Raw genomic sequence first — 23,024 nt, 5'->3', positions numbered from 1 at the left:
TTCACATTGCAATATTTTTATTTTTAATCTTTTGCATGTTTGTGTGCTGCTGCGCGCCCCTGTGTGTGCGCCTAGGCTCGCGCTGTTAAAATAACAATGAAATGGTGCGATCACTTCCCGCTGTCTCAAGATAGCAATACACCAAGAATTCACCTGAACACACCTCCCTGTAAGACTAGAACGACCTTTGCACGCAGGTGTATTTGCTATTTAAAGTGCTCATATTATGGTTTTTGGCTTTTCCCCTTTCCTTTATTGTGTCATATATCTTTTTGCGCACATTATAGGTTTACAAAGTGAAAAAGCCCAAAGTCCACCCCAAAGGGACTTACAATCTTCCAGAAAACACTGTTAACAAACTGCTCCAAACAGCTCTATTGCAGTCCAGCCTTTACTTCCGTGACGAACGTGCGTCACTTTGTAACACACGTTATAATGCTCGCCTAGCTGCTAGCATGGCACTCCCTCATGCTCTGCAAATGACTAGCTAGCAGTACTTACTGCGCGTGTGCGACTCCCAACAAAGATGGAATAGAAGTGAGATGCCTCACTCTGTAGCTAAAACAGAGAGCTCAACACACAGGGTGAAAAGAGGAGCTGCAGGAATGTGCAGTACAACAAATATATGGTGTTTTCGGAAAATTAAACAGCATAAACCTATTCTGGTACAACCTCTAAATACAATTATGAACCTGAAAATGAGCATAATATGAGCACTTTAAATAACGTGGGCGCTGGACGGTCTTAAAATAGCAAAGACACTTGCGTCGGGCTTTGCGTCGGGCTTTGCGCCGCGCTGCACCGGGTGCAAGATAGTACCCCATGTCTCAAGAAATTAAACATGACTAGACAAGACTGCAAGAAAATATCACACACAGAATATAACACATACGTATTGTACTATAAAGTGCCCAAATGAACAATCGCTGTCTGGTAAAGAGTTTGGTTCTCAAACACAATAATAATTGAGGAGGTAAGTTTAATTTAGTTGACAAAGTATTTTTGATCAGTGAGACAGTTAAAATCATATAATCTATCAAATGAATCATTTTCTATGCATTAATGTGTGTGTGTGTGTGTGTGTGTGTGTGTATCTGTGTGTGTGCGCATGTCTGTGTCTGTGTGTGTATGTGTGTGTGTGTGTGTGTGTGTGTGTGTACGATCGTACCAGGCACTCCAACATGCCCCTCAATGAAGTGGACATATTTCTGGGCGTTCTCAGGCAGCTCCTCAAAGCTTCTCACAGCCGAGGTGTCGCTGTTCCATCCCGGCAGTGTCTCATACTGGACCTCCACGTGCTGCAACACCTCCTGATTGGCTGTCACAGAATCAATGTGAGCATGGGTTGGGGAGGAGGGGCGGGGGTAATATCACACCATTAGCTTTACAGGAGACCGCAATCAAACAGATCAATATGTTTCTGCCTTGAAATGAAGCTCTCCATAAATAACAGTATAGGGTAGAGGAAGAGGAAAAGCTGGAAACGATCGTTCAGACAATATCCACTGAAGGCAGAGATGCATCAACTCCAATTTTTCACACACAGGCTCACCTGGAAAGTAAGGTATAGTTTGGTTGTCGACTTTGTACGATACGCCCACTTTGATCTCTGCAAACACGTCAAGTATGTCCAGTTTGGTGAGTGCTAAACTGCGGGGACAAAGGGGATAGGAAGGTTAGAGGACAGCAGGGCTTCTTGCTGAATACATAGGTCGCTTTGCTAACCAACTGATAACCAAAGATTTCTTATGAATACAACAATAAAGTGTTGTAATCCCTATGGAGTTTGGCATCTTGCATTAAAATAAGTGAATAAGACGACAAAAAGAACTACAACTCCTCTCTTGTTTGGAAATTCAGATGCAAAAGCTGCTTACATCTAATAAAACTTGGCACCTTTAAAAAAAATATAGCAATATTTAATACAAAAAAATAAATAAAACTAAATTGCTCACCTTTAACTCCCATGATTATCTACTAAATGCACTTCAGGGAACCTCGGATACACTCATACTACACAAATTAATACAAACACGTGCACACTGAACTTACGCAGTAAAGCCATTAATCATGTGTGCATATTTGATAAGCACCAGATCCAGCCAACCACATCGCCTCTTCCTGCCTGTGGTCACGCCCACCTCCTTCCCCCGAGTCTGAAGTAGCTCTCCGATCTCCTAAAGACAACAAGACGAGCTCAGCCAGTCCATCAGTTTCAGATCTTTGCTTCTCACTGACTTCTTTTTGTAGATGTCTTAGGGTCCTCTTATGTTTATACGTGACTTGAGTAATGGTCGTCCAGGCACAGACAAATGTTCAGCCATTAACGATCGGGCTTAAGTTTTAGACCTAAGCAGGTGTCACAGACAGATTTATTGACCTTAACAAATAAAGTTTACTACATCTGGTACTTGGTGGCAGTTTAGCCAAACCTCCTTTGGGTGGTGCTGTTTGAAAACAAAGCTACTCTTCTGCTGTATACTGTGCATATCAAGTCATTACACCATGTTTTGATCGTGGCGAATACCGCATGAACCTGTTGATGGTATGACATGTGGATGAACACTTTTTCACAAATGTTCTTTATTTCTCATCTATAACTAGTGTGACAACATACTGTGCAGGTTTAAATGACCCGAGTTGAAAGTTGTACACCTAGTTGTAAACCCACTGCTTTTTCTGTAACATTCTATCCATCTTTGTAGCAAAAAGTCATTTTATCCTTATTAAAGGACTTAACTCTTATGTCTAATTTCATTATGGATCTGTGGTATGAGTAACTGTGTGTGTGTGTGTGTGTGTGTGTGTGTGTGTGTGCTCTTACGTTGCTCTGCTCAGAGGGGAAAGCGCCGATGCCGACTCTGGTGGTGTAGGCCTTGACGACCCCATAAACCTCCCCGACGTTCTGAGGCGGCATGCCAAGACCCGTACACACCCCGCCCACCGTGCAGTTGGACGATGTCACAAACGGGTACGTCCCTGCAATGACACCAGGAGTGAAGAGTGATCTAACTTTTCATTTATACTGCAGATACAGGTTGAACAAACATGCAACTGAAAAAAAATAGTGGGAAGATTTGTGTAGAGCAGGGGTTATCAACGTCTGACACTGTTGCCCCGCCCCCAGACAAAGACGAGACAACTGTGCCCCCCCCTCAACATTCCTGTCAACCCTCTCGCAGTGCGCAGTTTAAAAAACCCAGGTCTCGAGGACAGCATGAGAGCAAGTTTTGTTATCCTCTCGATTCATTCATCTTCAAATTTATTTAATTTTTCCTCTACATCACCGACAGTGGTGTGGGCATGGCACTGTGTCTTACACAAGGGGATAGGTTTGTTTTAGCACCTGTCCTAATATAGTTGGCTGACTTGTTCCTTCTTCAAATCACTGGACACCACACCTCACTAGACAAATACTTTTAGAAATGCTCACTGGTCAATGACAAAACCAGCAAGTTCACAAAAACAAGGGAAATGTTCTTCAATGCTGTGACAGAGTTCGGCTTGAGGCTAGTCTATATCCACGACGTTCCACTTCCGGGATTGCTCCGTTGTCGACGAAAATTCCGCCAGATTTCACTCTTTTCGGTCGGATGTCCGTTACCTTTCACTTTCTTTGTGTTGGAATTTTAAACTCCGGTGGATTTATGAGGACTATGGTTAACTGCTCCTCAGATCTCTGCAGGGTAAATTCAGACAGCTAGCTAGACTATCTGTCCAATCTGAGTTTTCTGTTGCAAAACTAAAACAACTTTTGAATGTACACATTCCACCAAAACAAGTTCCTTCCAGAGGCTATTTTGCAGCGGCACCGTGGCTCTGTCCGGTGCTTAGTGCCAACCATGACGATTGTGATTGGTTTAATAAAAAATGCCAATAAACCAGAGCACGTTTTTCTCCCTGTGCTATGCTGTGTGGACTGGCCAGACCCTCCTCCGCAGCGCTGTGGAGGAAGGTCTGGCAAAGCGAGACTAGCTTGAGACTAACGTTCCTCTCGATAATTTAGCTCCCAGAAAATAAAGAACCATCTTTTTTCACCAACATTTGTCTGTCTTTAGTCTAACCGTACCTGAAGATGTACCTGAAGTAATAACCACTTACAGACTGACACAGATATTCAAAAAAGGTTGTGCTTCAAAAAATTGCGTTTCTACGGTCATAAAAGCAACAAGGAATGATTTTCAACGCCTTGATGCTGGAAGCTGCGCACATGCAGAAGGTCACCCCAGAGAGACTGTGTTATCACAGAAGAACAGGTTCATCAGCTAGTGTGTCCATCAGCAGTCATTTGTCCTGTCAAAGTGCTCTTTTGGCTAAACACTGCCCTACATGCTCCCACATATTCCAAACAAGTCTTGATAAGAGTTTTGTGAACACATAAGCATAATGTAAAATGATACAGATAAAGTTGAGGGTTGATGCTACTGTGACATTTGCCACAATTTCTAAATCCCGTATCAGAGATGTTTGCCTATCAGTGGGCAGGACACTGTGCCCTGATACCACCAGATTTATTACGTGCATGGTGTTTTGATAATAACAAGCGCTGAACCTCCACTGTAATTTAATCGGCTCAGTACCGTCACTGCTCTCAATAATCACAAGTCTACTATGCTTCAGTGACATATATCTAGAAGATTAGTATGTTGAGTCTGTGGTGTCATTATCTGAAAGCAACAACACAAGTGCCATGCTTTCATCAACCTTTTCAGAGTATTTCTGGATTTAATGATTACTCTGTGATTCTCATCGACTGACTGCTGATACAGGATGCCTTCGTGCTCATGCACAGTCAGGTGGCATTAAATGGTTGAACTGTGAGCGTGCACGTCAAACCTGGATGCCAGAGCACGTTGGTAGCAGTTAGTAAACTTACCATCATCCCTAGTCTGAGCTCCGAGCAGGCTTTTGTAAAGAGCATCACAAAGCTTAAGTGTTTCAGAGCAACAACACTGGGTCTCAGTAGATGCAGCGCTTGGCAATTAGAAATAAAAAGTCTCAGAGACAAAGGTTAGCACAAAAACATTGGCTTATTTTCAATATGATAATTGGAAAATATAACGAAGTTAAGTGGTGGTTATTGTGGTGCACTCTCACACATGCACACACAGTGATGTACTGACCAAAGTCGATGTCCAGCAGTGCTGCGTTGGCTCCTTCCACCAAGATCTTCTTAGGAGGGCCGTGAAGAGCCTCGTACATGTAGTGCACCCCGTCTCTCACCATGTGTTTGATCCGCTCCACATAGTTCTAAAAAAAACCCACAACAAAACCTTACTGCAAAAAGGACAATTTATGTTTCTAGAATTGTTTTTCTTCTTTTTTCAAGATTACCTTTAATTTGATCAGCTCTCCCTCTATGTCAATCTCCAGAGTGGGGTACATACCCTTGTACTGCTGGGCCAACGCTTTATACCTGTAACAGGCAACATTGATAATTTGCCATGAATTTCCGACTGGGCTAGTATGATACCATACTACATCATGTTGCAATGAGATTAGAAACACAGGAGCCTCACAAACAACATATCTTGCCATTTTTACTGTGCATTAAAAATCCATTGCCCTTTATCAACCATAAATCCCAGGAACTCAGGAGGAGGAACTAAAGTCTTGTGGGCATATTTTGTGTGTCTGAAGAACTTTAAAGATCAGGCAAACCGAGGCAATAATAGAAGAAGCTTTTTTTTTAAATTCTATACAATAAGTGGTGTTTGGTTTGACTAGTCAGTGAAGTTCCACCCCGATAGTCCTGGGCTATCAGAAAGCATCGCCCCTGGAGCAGCCATTTTTTTTGGTGGGGGAGCAGGAACTACATCCCAGAACCACATTTAGGCCACGTTCAGCCCTGCTTAAAAAAAAAAACACAGCCTCCTGGATCATTTAAACAAGGCCAGTCTGGTGACACAGCGTGTCACTGGTGCCAAAGGCTCAAGAAAAAAGAGAAAACTTTTGCTGGATCGCAAACTGACATCATCCGGCCAATAAAATACATGCAAGCATTACTTACTAACTTAAAGACAGTACTTCTACTGTCTATCTTGTGATCGTCAAGGTAAAGATAAAGTAATTACTGGCGTGCCAACTTTCTAAGCTAAGTTTAATAAGTTCCTGGAAAAGTGCCTGTGACTGAAACAGTCAATACAACTGAAGCTAAGTATGTGTGGGTAAAATGCAGGTAAAGTTTCTTGAGTTCCTTGGTTGAAGGAAAACTTTCAGCGAGGGAAAGGAATTGTGGCATGAGGCATGAAACAAACCATTACATTACTCACAGACTCATTGCCCAGTGGTCTTTTTAGAAGATATACGTAGATACAGATTACATCAAAACTCCAGACAGAGATATATTCCTGTACTATATAGACAGACCTTTCGGAGAACTGAGTGAAGTCAGCCAACAGGTCACATATCCTGAGACCGCTACGTGCTGCTTTGGCTGAGTACACTGGACCAATCCCCTTCTTTGTTGTCCCGAGGCTGGGCAGGACCGAGAGAGGAGGGAAGGGGGGAAAAATAAAAATAGCATTAGTATGTGATCTCATTCTACAAAATACCTTTTTCTTTATGTCATTCATCGAAATCATTGTGAAACTCCAGACCCAGTTAATTAGAGGTAACTCACAGTCTTAAGCTGCGTACACACACACACACACACACACACACACACACACACACACACACACACACACATACGTGAAGTGATTGGCGAAAATGCACATTTTCTGTCTTGGGTGAGACAGATTCAACTTTTGGAGAAATGCAACCCGATGTCACCTTGTGGTGACCAATCATGTAACCTGCGATAAGACTTGTCAGTCTGTTTTGAGGCAGTGTGAGATTCCCATACAGTAAACAGTTAACTCCCACCGCCGCACAACCCTGTGGCAAATCACCGGACCAACTGATTAGTGTGAATTAACCCTTAAATCAACAATAAAATGTATGTGACTGTTTTGGTGTTTAAGTGAAGATAAAGATAAAACATACAGAATCTATAGTAGACATTAGACCTGCCGCGTCTGATTGAAGAATCTTAATGACCTTATGGGTGCAAATTATAGTAACTTTTAAACCTTATAAATTAGTGCTGATACAGTGCTGATTATCTATTGCAATGATTCCCAAACAGGGGTAATTGTGACCCAGGGGGTACTTCTGCAGTTGCCAGGGGGTACGAAGAACCATTGTAAAGTAGCTTAACTAATTTGAAAAAATTTAAATTATGATTCGATTAAAGAATACCGTAACACACACGCTTGCTGTGACACCTGCACATTACATGTAGCAGTTATGCAAGAGTGTGTGAAAACTAGTTAGCAAGCGAGCACAGAAGTTTAAACATAAAAAAGTAATGACTAAACTGTTCAAATAATTAGTAAGTAATTAAGTAATGAATAAATGGTTAAGATAAACGGTTGAAACATTCAAACCAACCTAAATATTACACGTTATACATTTGGAACATGTATGTAGGGCTGTGGGGGGTACCTCAGACCAAAACGGTTGGGAACCACTAATCAGCAAGTGACCAAAAGCAGATCATCATGTCATTGGGCCTTTTTTTTGCATCTCTAATAGACTTAGTATCAGACACTCAACATGCACTTCTTGTAACACGGCCTACGAAAAGGAAGGCTGCTTACCCCACATGCAAACTACAGAATGGAAATAGCCTAACATCCTCCATAGTTAAGTTTCATCATCAGCACCAACCGATGTAGCAGCAATTAGCGCATGAGTGAAAAGCATAGAAAAAGTACTCCAATCCACTAAGAAGTCCGTAGCACCTAAACTTGGAATGCTGTGCCTCCACACTACAGTCTGCGGTTTCTGTGGATTCTTTTAAAAATTAAAGCTGCAAGCAGCATTGGACGGGCCCTCACTCCTCCGAGCGCGTCGGGGTTACTGGCGTACGCCGCTCCTTGTGACCGTGCATTAGCGTGGCACTCAGACACTGTAAATTGTCACCAATGAAAAGGGAACTCCCTGCTGAGTTTAATGATACCTCACACAAGACTCTACGTCATACAGTTCATTAGCTGTGAAAGGGGGCGTGGCCAAAGCATAGGGGTACCTTTACCTTTACCAATAAAAAAGGAAGCATCTGCTGAGTTCATTGATACCTCACATAAGACTCCTACTTACTACCTTAAACGGGTCACCAGTTATGGAAGGGGGCGTGGCTTAATCACAGGGGGGCGGGCCAAACCATCACCAATGAATAAGGAACTCTCTGCTGAGTTCAATGATACCTTACACAATAGTGTACATTAAACAGGTCATTAGTTATGAAAAGGGGCGTGGGTAACACATTGGGGGCGTGTCAAACCATCACCAATCAAAAAGGAACTCTCCCACACTTTTCTATTTTTATCTTAACGTATCTTTACTTATCTGTATAGGCCTAGCCCTAGGGTATATATGTAAATATTAGTTAAAATAATGAAATTAGTGAAAAAAACCTGATGTTTTTGCCTGCCGTGTCTCCCCTTAAACTGTAACAGCTTAAAAAACATTCTACGGCAAGTGCATGTGCATAGAATGTTATGACATCACTATCAAAGGCATCATAGATACATGTAGGCCTGTATATATGGAAAGGCATCAGATCAAAGTAAAATAGTCACGAATTGTGTCACTGCTTTTACACAAACATCACTTGACAGCAGTTGTTGGCAGTTAATTTAAATTGCAATACATACATACATACATACATATATATATATATATATAAAATCTTAAATACAATTAAAAAAAAAAACATTCTACGGCAAGTGCATGTGCATAGAATGTTATGACACGTAGAATGTCATGACATCACTATCAAAGGCATCAGATCAAAGTAAAATAGTCATGAAAGGCATCACCGCTCTTACACAAACATCACTTGACAGCAGTTGTTGGCAGTTAATTTAGTCAATTAGGTCTCCAACCTAATGTTAGTGTTAAATTTTATGTACGGGATGCAGGGATTTTCTACCTACCACAAACATTGTGATTGGGTCTGACGTTATAGGCCTACTCAGAATATATTTCAGCTGTAAAACAAAAAGCTGTTATTCAAAGAGGTTTGAGGACATCTAAGAGAAATGAAGAAAGCAGTTAGGAAGAGTGACAAGATGTCTCAAGATCTTTTCCACACCGCTCGGTGTGGTCCAGAGATTGAGAAATCACATCTCCTGTATGTGCGTGAGAAGCCTCAGGGGCTGGCATTACCCAATGTCAGGACTAACGAACAAGCAGTGATTGATCTGAGGGAAGAAGTAAATTCCCTTAAACCTCGTTTAAAGGAGGCTCTACAAGTCAAAGATAAGCTGATAAAGAAGTTGACCCAACTTGAACACAATGTGCAGGAACATGAGGAAAGAGAGAACGCTCTCAACAAGCAGAATAAGACCATTAGTGATGAACTGGCCAGGTTTAAATCTCACACAGACAAAATAGAGGCAAAGTACAGTAATTTGTGGGCAGAAGTTCATGATCTGCCGGAAAAAGAGAAAATCCTAACTGATAAGAACCAGAGCCTGAGTGCTGAGGTGGCCCTCCTTGAATCTCTGAAAAAGAAACATCAAGTAAAGATTGAACATCTGTCTGAAAAAGTGCATGATCTTCAACGTCAAGTAAGAGAAGCTCAGAAAGTATACAGGGATAAAGATGAGGAAATTAGCCTACAGAAGCTGAATAATGATGAATATCTGACAGAGATAAACAAATTGAGGCTAGCACTGCATGGTTCTCAGGTCAATGAAGTCTTTCTGAAGGAGCAGAATGAGAGCGTCACCAAGAAGCTGGCTCCGCTTGAGTCCCTGACAGTGAAACAAAATGAGATGATTGAAAACCTGAAGAAGGATGTGCAAGATCTTCAGTACCAAGTAAAGTATGCTGAGAAAAGCATCTTGAGTAAGGATGAGATAATAACTAAGCAATCCCACATCATTGCTTATGAGAATGAAGATTTAGAGGAGCTTAACAACCTAATAAGCAATTTAAAACAAACAATCTCTGATCTTAAAGAGCAGCTAGAGACAAGGCAGGAGGAAGAGATACTAGCTGACGTTGAGAATTTACAAGAGGAACATAGGATTGTAGCTAAAAATAAAGACTCACCTGAGGAGCAAAACGATGACAAGACTACACCTGAGGAGTGGAGCGTTGACCAAGTCAAAGATGAGCTTATACAGAAGGTGGCCCAACTTGAACACAATGATAAGATACTGCAGACAGATATCATAAACCTATTGGCAACAGTTCACCATCATGAGGAAAGAGAGAACTCTCTCAACAAGCAGAATAAGACCATTAGTGATGAACTGGCCAGGTTTAAATCTCACACAGACAAAATGGAGGCAGAGTACAGTCATTTGTGGGCAGAAGTTCATGATCTGCAGGAAAAAGAGAAAATCCTAACTGATAAGAACCAGAGCCTGAGTGCTGAGGTGGCCCTCCTTGAATCTCTGAAAGAGAAACATCAAGTAAAGATTGAACATCTGTCTGAAGAAGTGCATGATCTTCAACGTCAAGTAAGAGAAGCTCAGAAAGAACACGGGGATAAAGATGAGGAAATTAGCCTACAGAAGCTGAATAATGATGAATATCTGACAGAGATAAACAAATTGAGGCTAGCACTGCATGGTTCTCAGGTCAATGAAGTCTTTCTGAAGGAGCAGAATGAGAGCGTCACCAAGAAGCTGGCTCCGCTTGAGTCCCTGACAGTGAAACAAAATGAGATGATTGAAAACCTGAAGAAGGATGTGCAAGATCTTCAGTACCAAGTAAAGTATTCTGAGAAAAGCATCTTGAGTAAGGATGAGATAATAACTAAGCAATCCCACAACATTGCTTATAAGAATGAAGATTTAGAGGAGCTTAACCTAATAAGCAATTTAAAACAAACAATCTCTGATCTTAAAGAGCAGCTAGAGACAAGGCAGGAGGAAGAGATACTAGCTGACGTTGAGAATTTACAAGAGGAACATAGGATTGTAGCTAAAAATAAAGACTCACCTGAGGAGCAAAACGATGAGATCCTCCTCAAGACTACACCTGGAGGGTGGAGCGGTGAGAGCATCCCAGGGACTACAGGTGCTCAGGCTAAGACCAGAAGCTGGTGGCGTCGCTGTGCTAAAGGTACCCTGAAAGCGTGTTGGCATGTTGGCTTAATCACTGCCGGTATGGTTATTGCCACGGGTATCCTGACAGCCACATGGAATGCCAACTGCAATACAGACTGTAACTGCGACCTGTGGGACTGTGCCTACAGCGTGCTACAGCCGACCTGCAACGGCCATCCCAGGGTGCCTCATCCCTTCTGAACAGTGAAGGTTCAGTTATGTATGTAGGGTCCGGTTCGTATGTTGCATGTGGAGTTGTGTATACGTCGGAGATTTTTTTTGATAAAAAATATATGACAAAGAACAAACTTCAAGACAAAAAACTAGACGGAAGGATAATTTTGTATCCAGCTTGGTTAACGTGTTGAGGAAACATCAACCATAAACAACAATGACTGAGAAAGGTGGAAAGACACTGAGAAGCAACGCTGACAAAAACACGGAAACAAGCGAGAATCAGGCTATCACACAAGAGCTAAGAAAATTGAGTGAGCGCATTGCAGGAATGAATGATAACTTGGAGAAAATGCTTGAGTCTACATATATCCCTGGACAAGAACTTTAATAGTAAATTTTACAGTTTCCGTGACTCGATGATAAAAATTGTAAAAGATAATCAAGATGCCCTAAAAGTAGAAATTGAAAAAAAGCCAGAGAAGTGCAGAATAGCCTAGATATGGAGATTGGAATCATGGCAGCTCGCATGGAACAGATTGAGCAAAATATCAAGAAAACAGCTGCAACAGATTTCAACCCAGAAACCGGAATAATGGTTTTTGGCCTGCTCTTCGAGGAAGGTGAACAGGTGACGCAGACAGTGTCCAGGCTAATGTTGGAGGGGCTGCGGTGTGATTCCGTGCCCAGCTTGGTGGCAGTGGAGAGGCTGAAGCCTAGAGGTCGCAGACCGGGCCTGGTCAGGATCCAGTTGGCTTCAGTCAGGGACAAAGTTGCGCTCCTGAGAAGGAAATACAAGCTAAGGGATGATGATCGATACAACAAAATATATATCCGATCGGCAAAATCACACTCGGAGAGGCTTTTGGATTTGAACTTTTGTACCATTTTGAAGGAGATCCCATCGGGGAATGATGTTTTTGTAACTGGGAATGGACGCATTGTGAAACGTGATGAGGAGCAACAGCGACACACATCAGATAATGGAAGATGAACTTTCTCTGACCCACATGCTCAAGATTCCATTTCAATCAGGAGAGACTTCGTTGCAGATATGCAAACATTTATTAGTAAGATATCACAAAGTAATTACAAACATAACTTTGGAGATTAGACTCCATTGTATAGGGGGTGTATATACAATTCTAAGGTTTAGGAAAACCAAAATATATCCCCCCAATGGAATCTAGACACTGGTGGTGGTGAGAAAAATCCGTATAGGCAAAACGAGCCGTCAGCCGGGAGAAGACCGAGAACCCGTGCCGAATATGGCTGGAGGTAGAAGGGGAGGAGGCGGGTCGCACTCTTGTCTGAAAATACAACTGACATAAGCAGGAGAGAGAGAACAGATTTAAAACATGATAGTCATGCTGTGATTGGCTTGAACGTACGTGCCCGATTCTGATTGGTATACAGAAACGTAACACCCACCTACCATCTGATCAGTTAAAGAGAAGAGAGACAACGTAATTGAAGTCTCCCTGACAGAATTTACGCTGAGCTACATTTCAATCAGGAGAGACTTCGTTGCAGATATGCAAACATTTATTAGTAAGATATCACAAAGTAATTACAAACATAACTTTGGAGATTAGACTCCATTGTATACGGGGTATATATACACAATTCTAAGTTTTAGGAAAACCAAAACATATCCCCCAAAACTTGAAAAGAATTAAATTGATTAAATTACATGAATATACGTACCTTAAAGCCGCTACAAATCTGTATGGTGATACAAAACAGAATGTATTAAATAATCAGTGAATAATAGAGTAATAAACCCACTGAACCACGCTAGGTATTAATTCCCGCCCCAAAAGGCATATGAACAATAAAACTAGGTAGTTAAGTCGTCAGCAAAAACAAAACCTCGGCAATTCAGGCCAGAACAAACACCAAACTCGGTAATTATAAATGCAAAATACACCTCAGCAATACAGGCTGAATACAAGACTAAATCTCGTCAATCCAGGCCGGAACAAATACCGAACCTCTGCAGTTATAAAAGGCAAAATACATCAACAATTCAGGCTGACACATCACAAAACATCAGGGATTCAGGCAGGAACAAACAAAGAACCTCTGTAGATACAGAGATAGAATCTTAATTGATCAACACAGTCAAGACAATACATCAGTACATTGAGAACATCACCCATCCATTATACCACCACCAGTTATATGCAATCTTACCACAATCAAGGTTTAAGAGATCTTTGGTTACAGATGATGTCTTCAACATCAGGCGAATATAAGATGAGTATGCAGAAAAAGACCACCTTGACTTGCAGCAGTAATAGCAGCCCCTATTCTAACGAATGACTCGTATAACACTTCGTTGAAATGTTAGCTTTGATAAGGACTAGTTTCAAATGCTGATTAAACCAACATTTCGACATAGGGAAATCTACGGTAATACTCTGACATCGGTAAGATAGATACTTAATCATAGCTTTCAATGGGCAAAACTGTGTGTCAGTGCGGGCAACAATGATTGAACCAGCGCATCCACGTTAAGAAGGCTGAACACAAAACAAAACCTTGGCAATTCAAACACAGAACCTCTGCAGACTTTACTTTAATACTTAAAGTACATTTAGAAACGGGTACTGTTACTAAAGGGTTATCATTGTACTTTTACTAAAGTAAATATATGCCTGGTTATTTGTACTGAGATTCAGTACTGCATCCACCACTGTTCAGAGATCAATACACCACAACCAGTTATATGCACGCTTACCTGGATTATGCCTAAAAGATCTCTGGGTTGCTAAGACGTCACGAATGTAAGAGGAGTAAACAGAGGAAGACCATATGCCGAGTTGTTGCAGGGACGTACATGAAATGCCTTGATTTCCCACATTAGTAGCTGCCTCTATTCTGAATGAATGACCCGAATAAACTGAGGTAAAACTTAAATAACTAAATGATGGCTAAACTGAAATATACCCGAAAACCTCTAGTATGAGCATAAGCAATGAGTAGTTAATCTTAGATTAAAAGCAATGAAAAGAAGCAATGTCTCTGAGACTTAGAAGGTTAGTGTTGTAAGGAGTACAACTTAATGAGGTCAAATGTCATGAGTTAGCTGCGTACAAGGTCAGTGATAACGTCACTTAATGCACTGCATAATGAAGAGTTACAATAGTATTTACCCGAGCTGCGAGAAAACAGGTTAAACATGCTGCAATAAGAAGCAATTTGACCGTGCATAATATGAAGTATAACTGGCCGTGCTGCAAAGATATCGTGTAAAACATGCTCATAATGAGACATTGCTATGAGGAGATCTATAGGGTGTAGCTATGAACTGTACAACTTTCTGCTACAATTCAATCAATAACATAAGACAATAACAACTGCCTTTTTCCCAGTAAGATGGACTACCACCACCATACTTAGGATAGGGATTCCCCCAAAACTTAGCTCAGCAAAAGACTAGTGCCACACATGTATTATTAATATAGTGCCTTAGTACTACCCAGATACCAACTGACACTAGCGTGGTTAAGACAGAGAAGCCATCCGCACGATGACGATTATGCGAAACAAGTACCAACCACAAACAAAAATGTATTGTTCTCGACATGCCCAAAAATAATATTTAATAAGTGATAGAAAGTGTCTGGGTAAATACACAAAATACTCACCTTCAGCGGGCATCACAGAATCTAGGTAAAAAGTAACAAAGTCAGACATAGGATACCGCAAGAAGGATCCATGAAATAAGAGGATGCGATGACCATAATGCTGACACGCGACCCATATGCACCATGCTGAGTTTGGCGCGTCCATGAATAAGACAACGCACTTTAATGATGCAAGACTAACCGCTGAGACCAGCCATGACTGAAAGTGAATACACGTAGTGATTAGAAACCTGGGCTGCCACCGGTTCCAACACATCTACCGGGAATCAGTCAGAATCTGATTTGCAGAACTCACACCAATATATTGCCAACATAGGAAGCTTACTGGAAATGAACAACACATCTTTGTAAATAGATTTAAATAAAACACCATGAGGCCCCCATAGATATGAGATGAAAATAAAAGTAAATAGCTGATGCGAGCAATGCAGCTTGTTAGATAGTTTGTACAATATAAATATTATGCTGAGAATACTTGCTTTGAAAGACCATATATGAAACATAATGAATGTGAGCTACCCACCATGAGTAAGCATACCGCACAAAACGTTAGTAAGCAGGCAACAACGACAACGAGTATATTTATGCACAAATGCAGAATATAAGTGCCTTATGCATTCTGCTGACGTCAGCATGACTACTGACAAATATCACGACAGCTCCGAAGACAAACCTTAACGTGTCATTCCCTAACGAGAAAGAATCTTACACCTGCCCAAGTTTTAAACAGTACTTAAGCCCAGAAACATCACGAATGTGGGACAAAAACACTTACGTACCTCCTATGCCCATTAGATGCTAACAAGTACTCACCTGCCGTAGTAACTTACATCTGAAGCGTTAAAGACTTAATTCGTACATTTATCTGAAGAAACACAATGTATAAATGCTCCATAGCTTGTATGTCACAGTGTGCTTCATAACAGATGGTTTATAGTAAAAAAGGCTACCGTTACTTGTAAGATAAACAACTAATGTTAACTAGCATTCTAGTTAGCAACAATTACCCCTTGCCTACATTATTCCTCGCATATAACTCAATCTCCATCTCTGCAAGATTGAAACGATTGAGTTTACTCATGCACAACCAGAATCAGAATCAGAAATACTTTAATAATCCCAGGGGGAAATTATTTTTGTTACCACTCCAGGTATACAAACAACCTATACAAACGGCATATATTATCCAGACTTTTAACATATATAAAAAAAACAAATATACAGTAATAATAAATAAAATATGAAATGTACAGTGTTATGTGCAAATAGTGCAATAAAAAGAGAAAATGATTGTCTATGTTGAGATGAAACCATCAGAAGACTACAACTTCGGACAGGCTGCTCATACCACAACTACGTAGGCAAGCTCAGTTTGCAGCTGCGCAGAGCGCTCAGCCCTAACATACTTCAGTGTCACCCATAGACTGTATATAAGGTGTCACCATCCAGCTAATACATCCAAGTCCAGAGCAACACCTGTTGAAAAACTGAATCCACCGTAAATGCGCATGTAAATGCGCATGTGAATTTTAGAACGTCAGCCGAAATGATAGCAGGCTAAATAAAATAAAAAATGTCGGAAAAACTAAAAAGCAGCTTGCCTAGTGAGCCCATAGAGAAAAGACGTGCCTGTCTAAGTGCACAATTAACCTTGATGCATGTATAGAACATAGACTGTATATATTATATATACAGTCTATGGTATAGAAGTAAAACGACGTCCCCGGCTGTCTCTATCATAGAATTTACGGTAAATAGGCCCCAGAGACGCAGAGGAATCAATCGTGTGAAAGTACTTCTGGAGTGATTTCTGCCTGCCAGGCTGCTACTGTTTGCACCCGCGTGCATGCGCCAGGGCTACGGAAAAACTGTTTGCAGGACAACTGCGAGAGAGAAATCCTCTAGGATAGACATAATCTGCTACCACACAAGACACACCGGAAAAGGTGAATTGAAATGTGCTCTTAACCTGAAATGACACACACGCCGTACCAGACGCAACACAGAAAAACACTAATGTAGTGATGGGACGTTTGACACCGAGGCACCGAAGCTTGTATCACTCCAGTGTTGCAGTGTTGGAGCTTGTATCGAATTGAAATAACCACGTGACTGATGACGTCCGAAGCTTCGAACGTCACTGAAACAACGGAAGGGTTGGCTGGATTCATGGATTCATGTCGCTGCGTGCTTACCAACGGCCGTTAGAATTCACTGGAACATCGCGGGGTTTATGAGTGTGGCTTGCAATTTATTTGATTAGCCTTTTAATGGAAATTAGCCTACTTACATACACCTGTACATAATTCTACGTAGCGGTAGAAGATGGAATTGTTGCTGCAGTTTATTGAATCCATATTTAGGCTAATTAATCATACTTATATTCAAATCCTGATCACAGTAATTTATATTATTATATTATGTTATATTCAAACATAGGCTTTATATTTTTAATTCAGTCATGTCCTGTTCATGTCATTTAATTCAAGTTCAGTCATGTCATGCCATATGCATGTGTCCATTCTGTCTCTCCTATGTTCATGTTGTAGTTTCGTTCGAATGTGTCGAGTTCATAGCAGGTTCATAGCCGCTGTCATTTCTGCTGACTGACCACCAGATGTCACTGTGTTGTTTTTGATGCTTTGATGCTTTGGATCATTTTGCGATACAATCAGTCAATCAGAGTTATAATAATAATTGCGGCAATATATGTGTAAAACAGAAAATATGTTTCTGAAGTGTGAACTATTAGAAAACCTTTAAGAATAGTCAGAATAGGTTTGATAAAAGATACAGATTCTATAAAAGACGTTATCAAAGAGGATTGGTATTAAACCTGAAGAGAATCCAAATGTCTGACCCCAAGAGATTTTGGTCAGAAATGAATAAACTAGGGCCAAGGCATAGGTGGAAAATACCCATGGAAGTGCTGGGGAATGATGGTAGTTTAGTGACTGGGCTGTAATCAATAGGTGGGAAAAAGATTTTAAAGACCTTTTCTCTTGTGAGACGTTTGATTTTGATGGAGGGTACTACGAGGATTTATGTCAGAGGAAAAATGTAATAGAGGGCCACATTTTAAAAGGGGAATATTGGATAAATAAGGATCTAAATAATAGTCTTACAAAAGAAGAAGTTCAAATGGCTATTAATAAAGCTAAATTGGGAAAAGCGACAGGGGTTGAAAATATCCCAAATGAAATACTGAAATCACCCAAACTATTTGATATTTTGTGTGATTTATTTAAAGGATGTTTTGAATCCGGCAAAACACCATCTATGTGGCTTAAATCAATTATTAATCCGATACCAAAATCCCAAAATGGGAATCCAAGGGTGCCTTTAAATTATAGAGGGATTAGTCTAATGAGCACAGTTTATAAGCTGTATTCTACAATACTTAATGAGAGGCTCATGTTGTATTTAGAGAAAGAAGAGCTCCTTGTGGAAGAACAAAATGAGTTCCGTAAATCAAGATCATGCCTAGATCACATTTTTGTATTGTCTACAATTATAACTAAAAGAATAAGTGAAAATAAGCCATCATATTCGTGCTTTATTGATTTTCACAAAGCTTTTGATATGATCAATAGGGATCTGTTAGCTTATAAGCGTATAGAGTATGGGGTAAATGGAAATTTTTATATGGCACTGAAGTCTGTTTATCACAAGCCCATAGCATGTGTAAGCTTGAATGAACATCATCAGGGGTAAAACAGGGTGATGCTTTGTCTCCCACATTGTGTCTCATCATGTATATAAATGATTTGGCAAAGGAAATTAAAGCATTGAATTGTGAGATAAGATGTGTAAATGAAATGATAAGTATTCTTTTTTACGCGGATGACATAGTACTACTGTCTCCATCTGAAGATAATTTGCAGCAGATGCTCTCCTATATTGATGATTGGTGTAATAAATGGAGATTGTTTATCAATAGAAAGAAAACAGAAATAATTCACTTTAGAAAACCTTTAACTACTCGCAGCACTTATGAGTTTAAAATTGGGTCACACAAGCTGAACTTTGTAGACTCATATATATCTAGGTTTCTATATTGATGAACATATGAATTTCAGAAATGGTGTTAAGGTTCTTGCTGATTCAGCGTAGAGCTTTGGGAGGAATCATTGGTAAAAGCAAGAATCTGAAAGACATAAGTTTTCAAACGTATTCTAAATTGTTTCAAGCCTGTGTGTGCCCTATACTTGATTATATTGTGGGTGTTCGAGGACTTAGGAATATATCTAATTGTGAATTAGTGCAAAATAGTGCCATAAGATTTTTTCTGGGTGTGCATAAATATACCCCTACATTGGCGATAGTGGGAGACATGGGATGGGAATCATGTTAGGCTCGCTGGAAGATATGTATGGCCCAGTTATGGAATCGTCTATTAGATATGGACGCAAATAGGTTGACAAGGAAAATATTTCTCTGGGATAAACACACTCTTGGTCTAACGACATTTGCAAATTGTTTTGTAATTATGGTTTTGGTGAGTTGTTTCTTAATAATGAAAAGCTGAATATTGGTTTGTTTAAAGAATCTGTGTTTGCTAAAGACAAAAAGCAGTGGGCCGTTGATATATGGGCTTAGCCAAAATTGTGTATTTTTGTAATGATAAAACCAGAATATGGCACTGAGAATTATGTTGTATATAATTTGTCAAAAAGGCAAAGATCTTTATGTGCTCAAGTGAGATCAGAGGCCTGTACTACGAATCAAGATCAACATGTCCTGGATTTCTTTCAGTGATCCGGCTTCACCTAACCTAACAACCACGGTCCCGCATAACCTGTATCACGACGCTGGTTATCAACTAGTTCAGTCAACCCAGGTTTTTCCAATCTAGAGACGCGCGCGTTCACATAAAAGAGGCGGTGTTTGCGCACCACAACCAATCGCAAACATCTACCAGAGCTGCATCTTTTAAACAAGAAGAACAAACTATAATTCTACATAAATATGAAGAACACAGACACGGTTTTACAGGCAAAACGCAGGAAGCAAAGCTGGCAAAAAAGCCGACGCTGTTATGCGTAAATCACAACGTTTAGCTTATCAATATCCAGTGGTGTAGTCTACGTGATAGTAAGCTCCAGGATTTCCATATACTCACTTAAAAATGCCCAATGACACGTAACAACATACTTTCCATTATATGTTTGATATATTTTGAATTGTCATCTGTGCTTTATTCTTCACATAGGCTCAATGGAGGTATTTCACCATAAATTGGTGCATAAAAGTCGGAATGCAGGAAATGAAGTCGTTGATGCTTAAAACTTCCCTGGGGGAGGACACCCAGACCCCCCACTATGATATGCCCCCCTCCTCCCCCAAAGGCAGATTCTGGCCAATATACAGTACAGTACACCCACTACAATACATTAGACTAAACTGGTCACTTCCATCACAAGTGCAAGATCTGACCATAATTACACTTTTGCTTTCCATAAACTGTCGTTGCTTTAGGCTTTTATTTCAGTTGCAACCCCAGCAGTGGTACGCGATCGTGAGAGAAAATTAAAAAAAAAAACATAATTTAAACCGATGTGCGCATTGGCAACACATGGCTAAAGAGGCCAACAAATAGCCTATAAGTAATTCCCTCCGCTGAAAATCTATCTTTCATAAAGATACCCATCAGGGAATGTTAACAGGGTTGTCGGTCTCTAATTGTTTTAACTTTTATGAGCGCACATCTCTCTCTCCGCGAACCGAGCTCCAGCTGATCTTCTAAGAACGGTGATGCCGTTATCAGTCGAGTATTGATTGGTCAGTAGGCGGTGCTTTTACACCGGTTGATCTCTGATCTCCAACATAACCTGCTCCCGACCAGGTTAGGCGTTCAGCATAAGTTACCGCGGCGATTGAACCCGATCACAAGTGATCCACCTTCATAGTACAGAAAACCCTGGGTTGAGCCTGAAGTTAGCTCGTTAACGCCAAATCTCGCTTCGTAGTACAGGCCTCTGGTGTTTTGCCTTTGACTGTTGAAACAGGACAATATGTTAATGCAGAAGAGGAAAAACGGATCTGTCCCATGTGTTGTTTGAATGATATAGAAAATGAGTTCCATTTTGTTTTCTGTTGTCCTTTTTATTGTGAACAGCGTGATTTTTTGTTTCGTAGGATAAAAGTAGAGATTGACTTGGTAAATATGGATGATGCTCAAAGACTGAGATGGCTGTTCACATATGAAACATATAAATTAGCCAATTATCTAGATAAAGCTTGGGAGAAGAGGAAAAAAGCTCTTTATCGAGATGAATTGTAGATGATAATGTGTTGTTTGTGTGTGGTGTGTACGTGTATATACATATATGTATGTGTATACACTCACCTTGAAGATTATTAGGAACACCCTACTAATAGCATTTGACCCCCTTTCGCCTTCAGAACTGCCTTAACTCTTCGTGGCATTGATTCAACAAGGTGCTGGAAGCATTCTCTAGACATGTTGGCCCATATTGATAGGATAGCACCTTGCAGTTGATGGAGACTTGTGGGATGCACATCCAGGGCACGAAGCTCCCGTTCCACCACATCCCAAAGATGTTGTGGCTTGACAAATGCTTGGCTGCATACCTCGGTTGTAACGAGTGGTTATTTGAGTCAAAGTTGATCTTCTATCAACTGGAATTAGTCGGCCCATTCTCCTCTGACCTCTAGCATCAACAAGGCGTTTTCGCCCACAGGACTGCCGCATACTGGATGTTTTTCCTTTTTCAGACCATTCTTTGTAAACCCTAGAAATGGTTGTGCATGAAAATCCCAGTAACTGAGCAGATTGGAAAATACTCAAACCAGCCCGTCTGGCACCAACAACCATGCCACGCTCAAAGTTGCTTAGATCACCTTTCTTTCCCATTCTGACATTCAGTTTGGAGTTTAGGAGATTGTCTAGACCTGGACAACACCCCTAAATGCATTGAAGCAGCTTCCAAGTGACTGGTTGATTAGATAATTGCATTAACGTTTCCCCATGTCGTAAATTGTAGGGGCGAGGCCTCAAAACCGAGAATATATTGGGGCGTGATATTTAAATTACGATCGTTTCCAGCCGCTGCATTTATCAATGTACGACCATTCTTACGCTCTGATTGGTGTGATACGAACGTTTCATGAATCACACGTGAAGCCTGTCGTAACAGGATTTCTGCGCTCATATCTGCGCTGGTTTCTACGTTAGATTTATAATTGAGGGCCAGTGTGCCTGTTCCCAGCATCAGCGCAACACTGCGATGGTTAACTTGTTACCTGTGACAATATATGCTAAATGTAACATCTCTTTCACATTAGCAAGTGACTGCCCTATCTGGGTGCGTTTTGAGATGCCTGATGAAGTTCGACGTTGTTGATCCGGCATCATTTATCTTGGTGCCACACACCTTGCATGTAGCTGTTCACTTACTGCCACTGTTTACGAAGTTATTGAAAGCAAAACTAATGACAAAAGGCACAACTCCGGGAGGACTTGGTGTCACCATCGTCAATGCATTTTTTTATACGTGAGTGCGCGCACATAGGTATGGCGCATGCATTACGTTGCACATTATGGCAAAGGGCAAGGCAGCTTTATTTGTATAGCACATTTCAGCAACAGGGCAATTCAAAGTGCTTTACATGAAAACAGATTTAAAACAAGAAAACAAGAAAAATTTAAAACAGATAAAATACGAGAATAAAAGTTACAGTATAAGAAATTAAACATTGAAGAGCAGCAAGAAATTAGAAGAAATTACCTTTCTCTGGTCCAGCACAGAGACACCACACTGACTGGAAAGGATCCCTACAGAGATAGACATTTTAGTTAAAGAGTAAGATCTTTTTAGTTTAACATGAAACAGCCCCGAAATCACCATCACCAAACCAACCAGACTCCATGTAAATAATCAGTACTTTTAGTGTGTATCTCCACATAAATAAAATGGATGGAAAGTAAATGGATCAATTAAGGGATTATTTCAACCAAACCAGAGTGGTGATTGTTGGAACAGTGGAAAGATGAACCAAGACGGCTTTTGGTTTATTTAGTTTCTGTCACCTTTGAATAAAGTGTGTTTTAAGATGATAAAAG

General features: G+C 40.6%; 1 protein-coding gene across 2 annotated transcripts in view; it reads right to left on the bottom strand.

Moving 5' to 3' along the window:
• Positions 1 to 23,024, bottom strand: part of adss2 (adenylosuccinate synthase 2) — a 48,775-nt gene that overhangs the window by 1,426 nt on the left and 24,325 nt on the right. For both annotated transcript variants that reach the window (XM_031308611.2, XM_035992214.1), the window contains exons 6-12: positions 6,370 to 6,477; positions 5,335 to 5,416; positions 5,124 to 5,250; positions 2,825 to 2,979; positions 2,053 to 2,177; positions 1,553 to 1,650; positions 1,169 to 1,318 (exon numbers count right to left, since the gene is read on the bottom strand). In XM_031308611.2, coding sequence (XP_031164471.1) covers positions 1,169 to 1,318; positions 1,553 to 1,650; positions 2,053 to 2,177; positions 2,825 to 2,979; positions 5,124 to 5,250; positions 5,335 to 5,416; positions 6,370 to 6,477 — 845 coding nt within the window. The remainder of the gene's footprint in view (positions 1 to 1,168; positions 1,319 to 1,552; positions 1,651 to 2,052; positions 2,178 to 2,824; positions 2,980 to 5,123; positions 5,251 to 5,334; positions 5,417 to 6,369; positions 6,478 to 23,024) is intronic.

This window comes from Sander lucioperca, chromosome 15, assembly GCF_008315115.2.
Source record: "Sander lucioperca isolate FBNREF2018 chromosome 15, SLUC_FBN_1.2, whole genome shotgun sequence".
NCBI lineage: Eukaryota > Metazoa > Chordata > Actinopteri > Perciformes > Percidae > Sander > Sander lucioperca.
The sequence above is the reverse complement of the archived record's forward strand: the minus strand, read 5'-3'. Positions and strand labels throughout refer to the sequence as shown.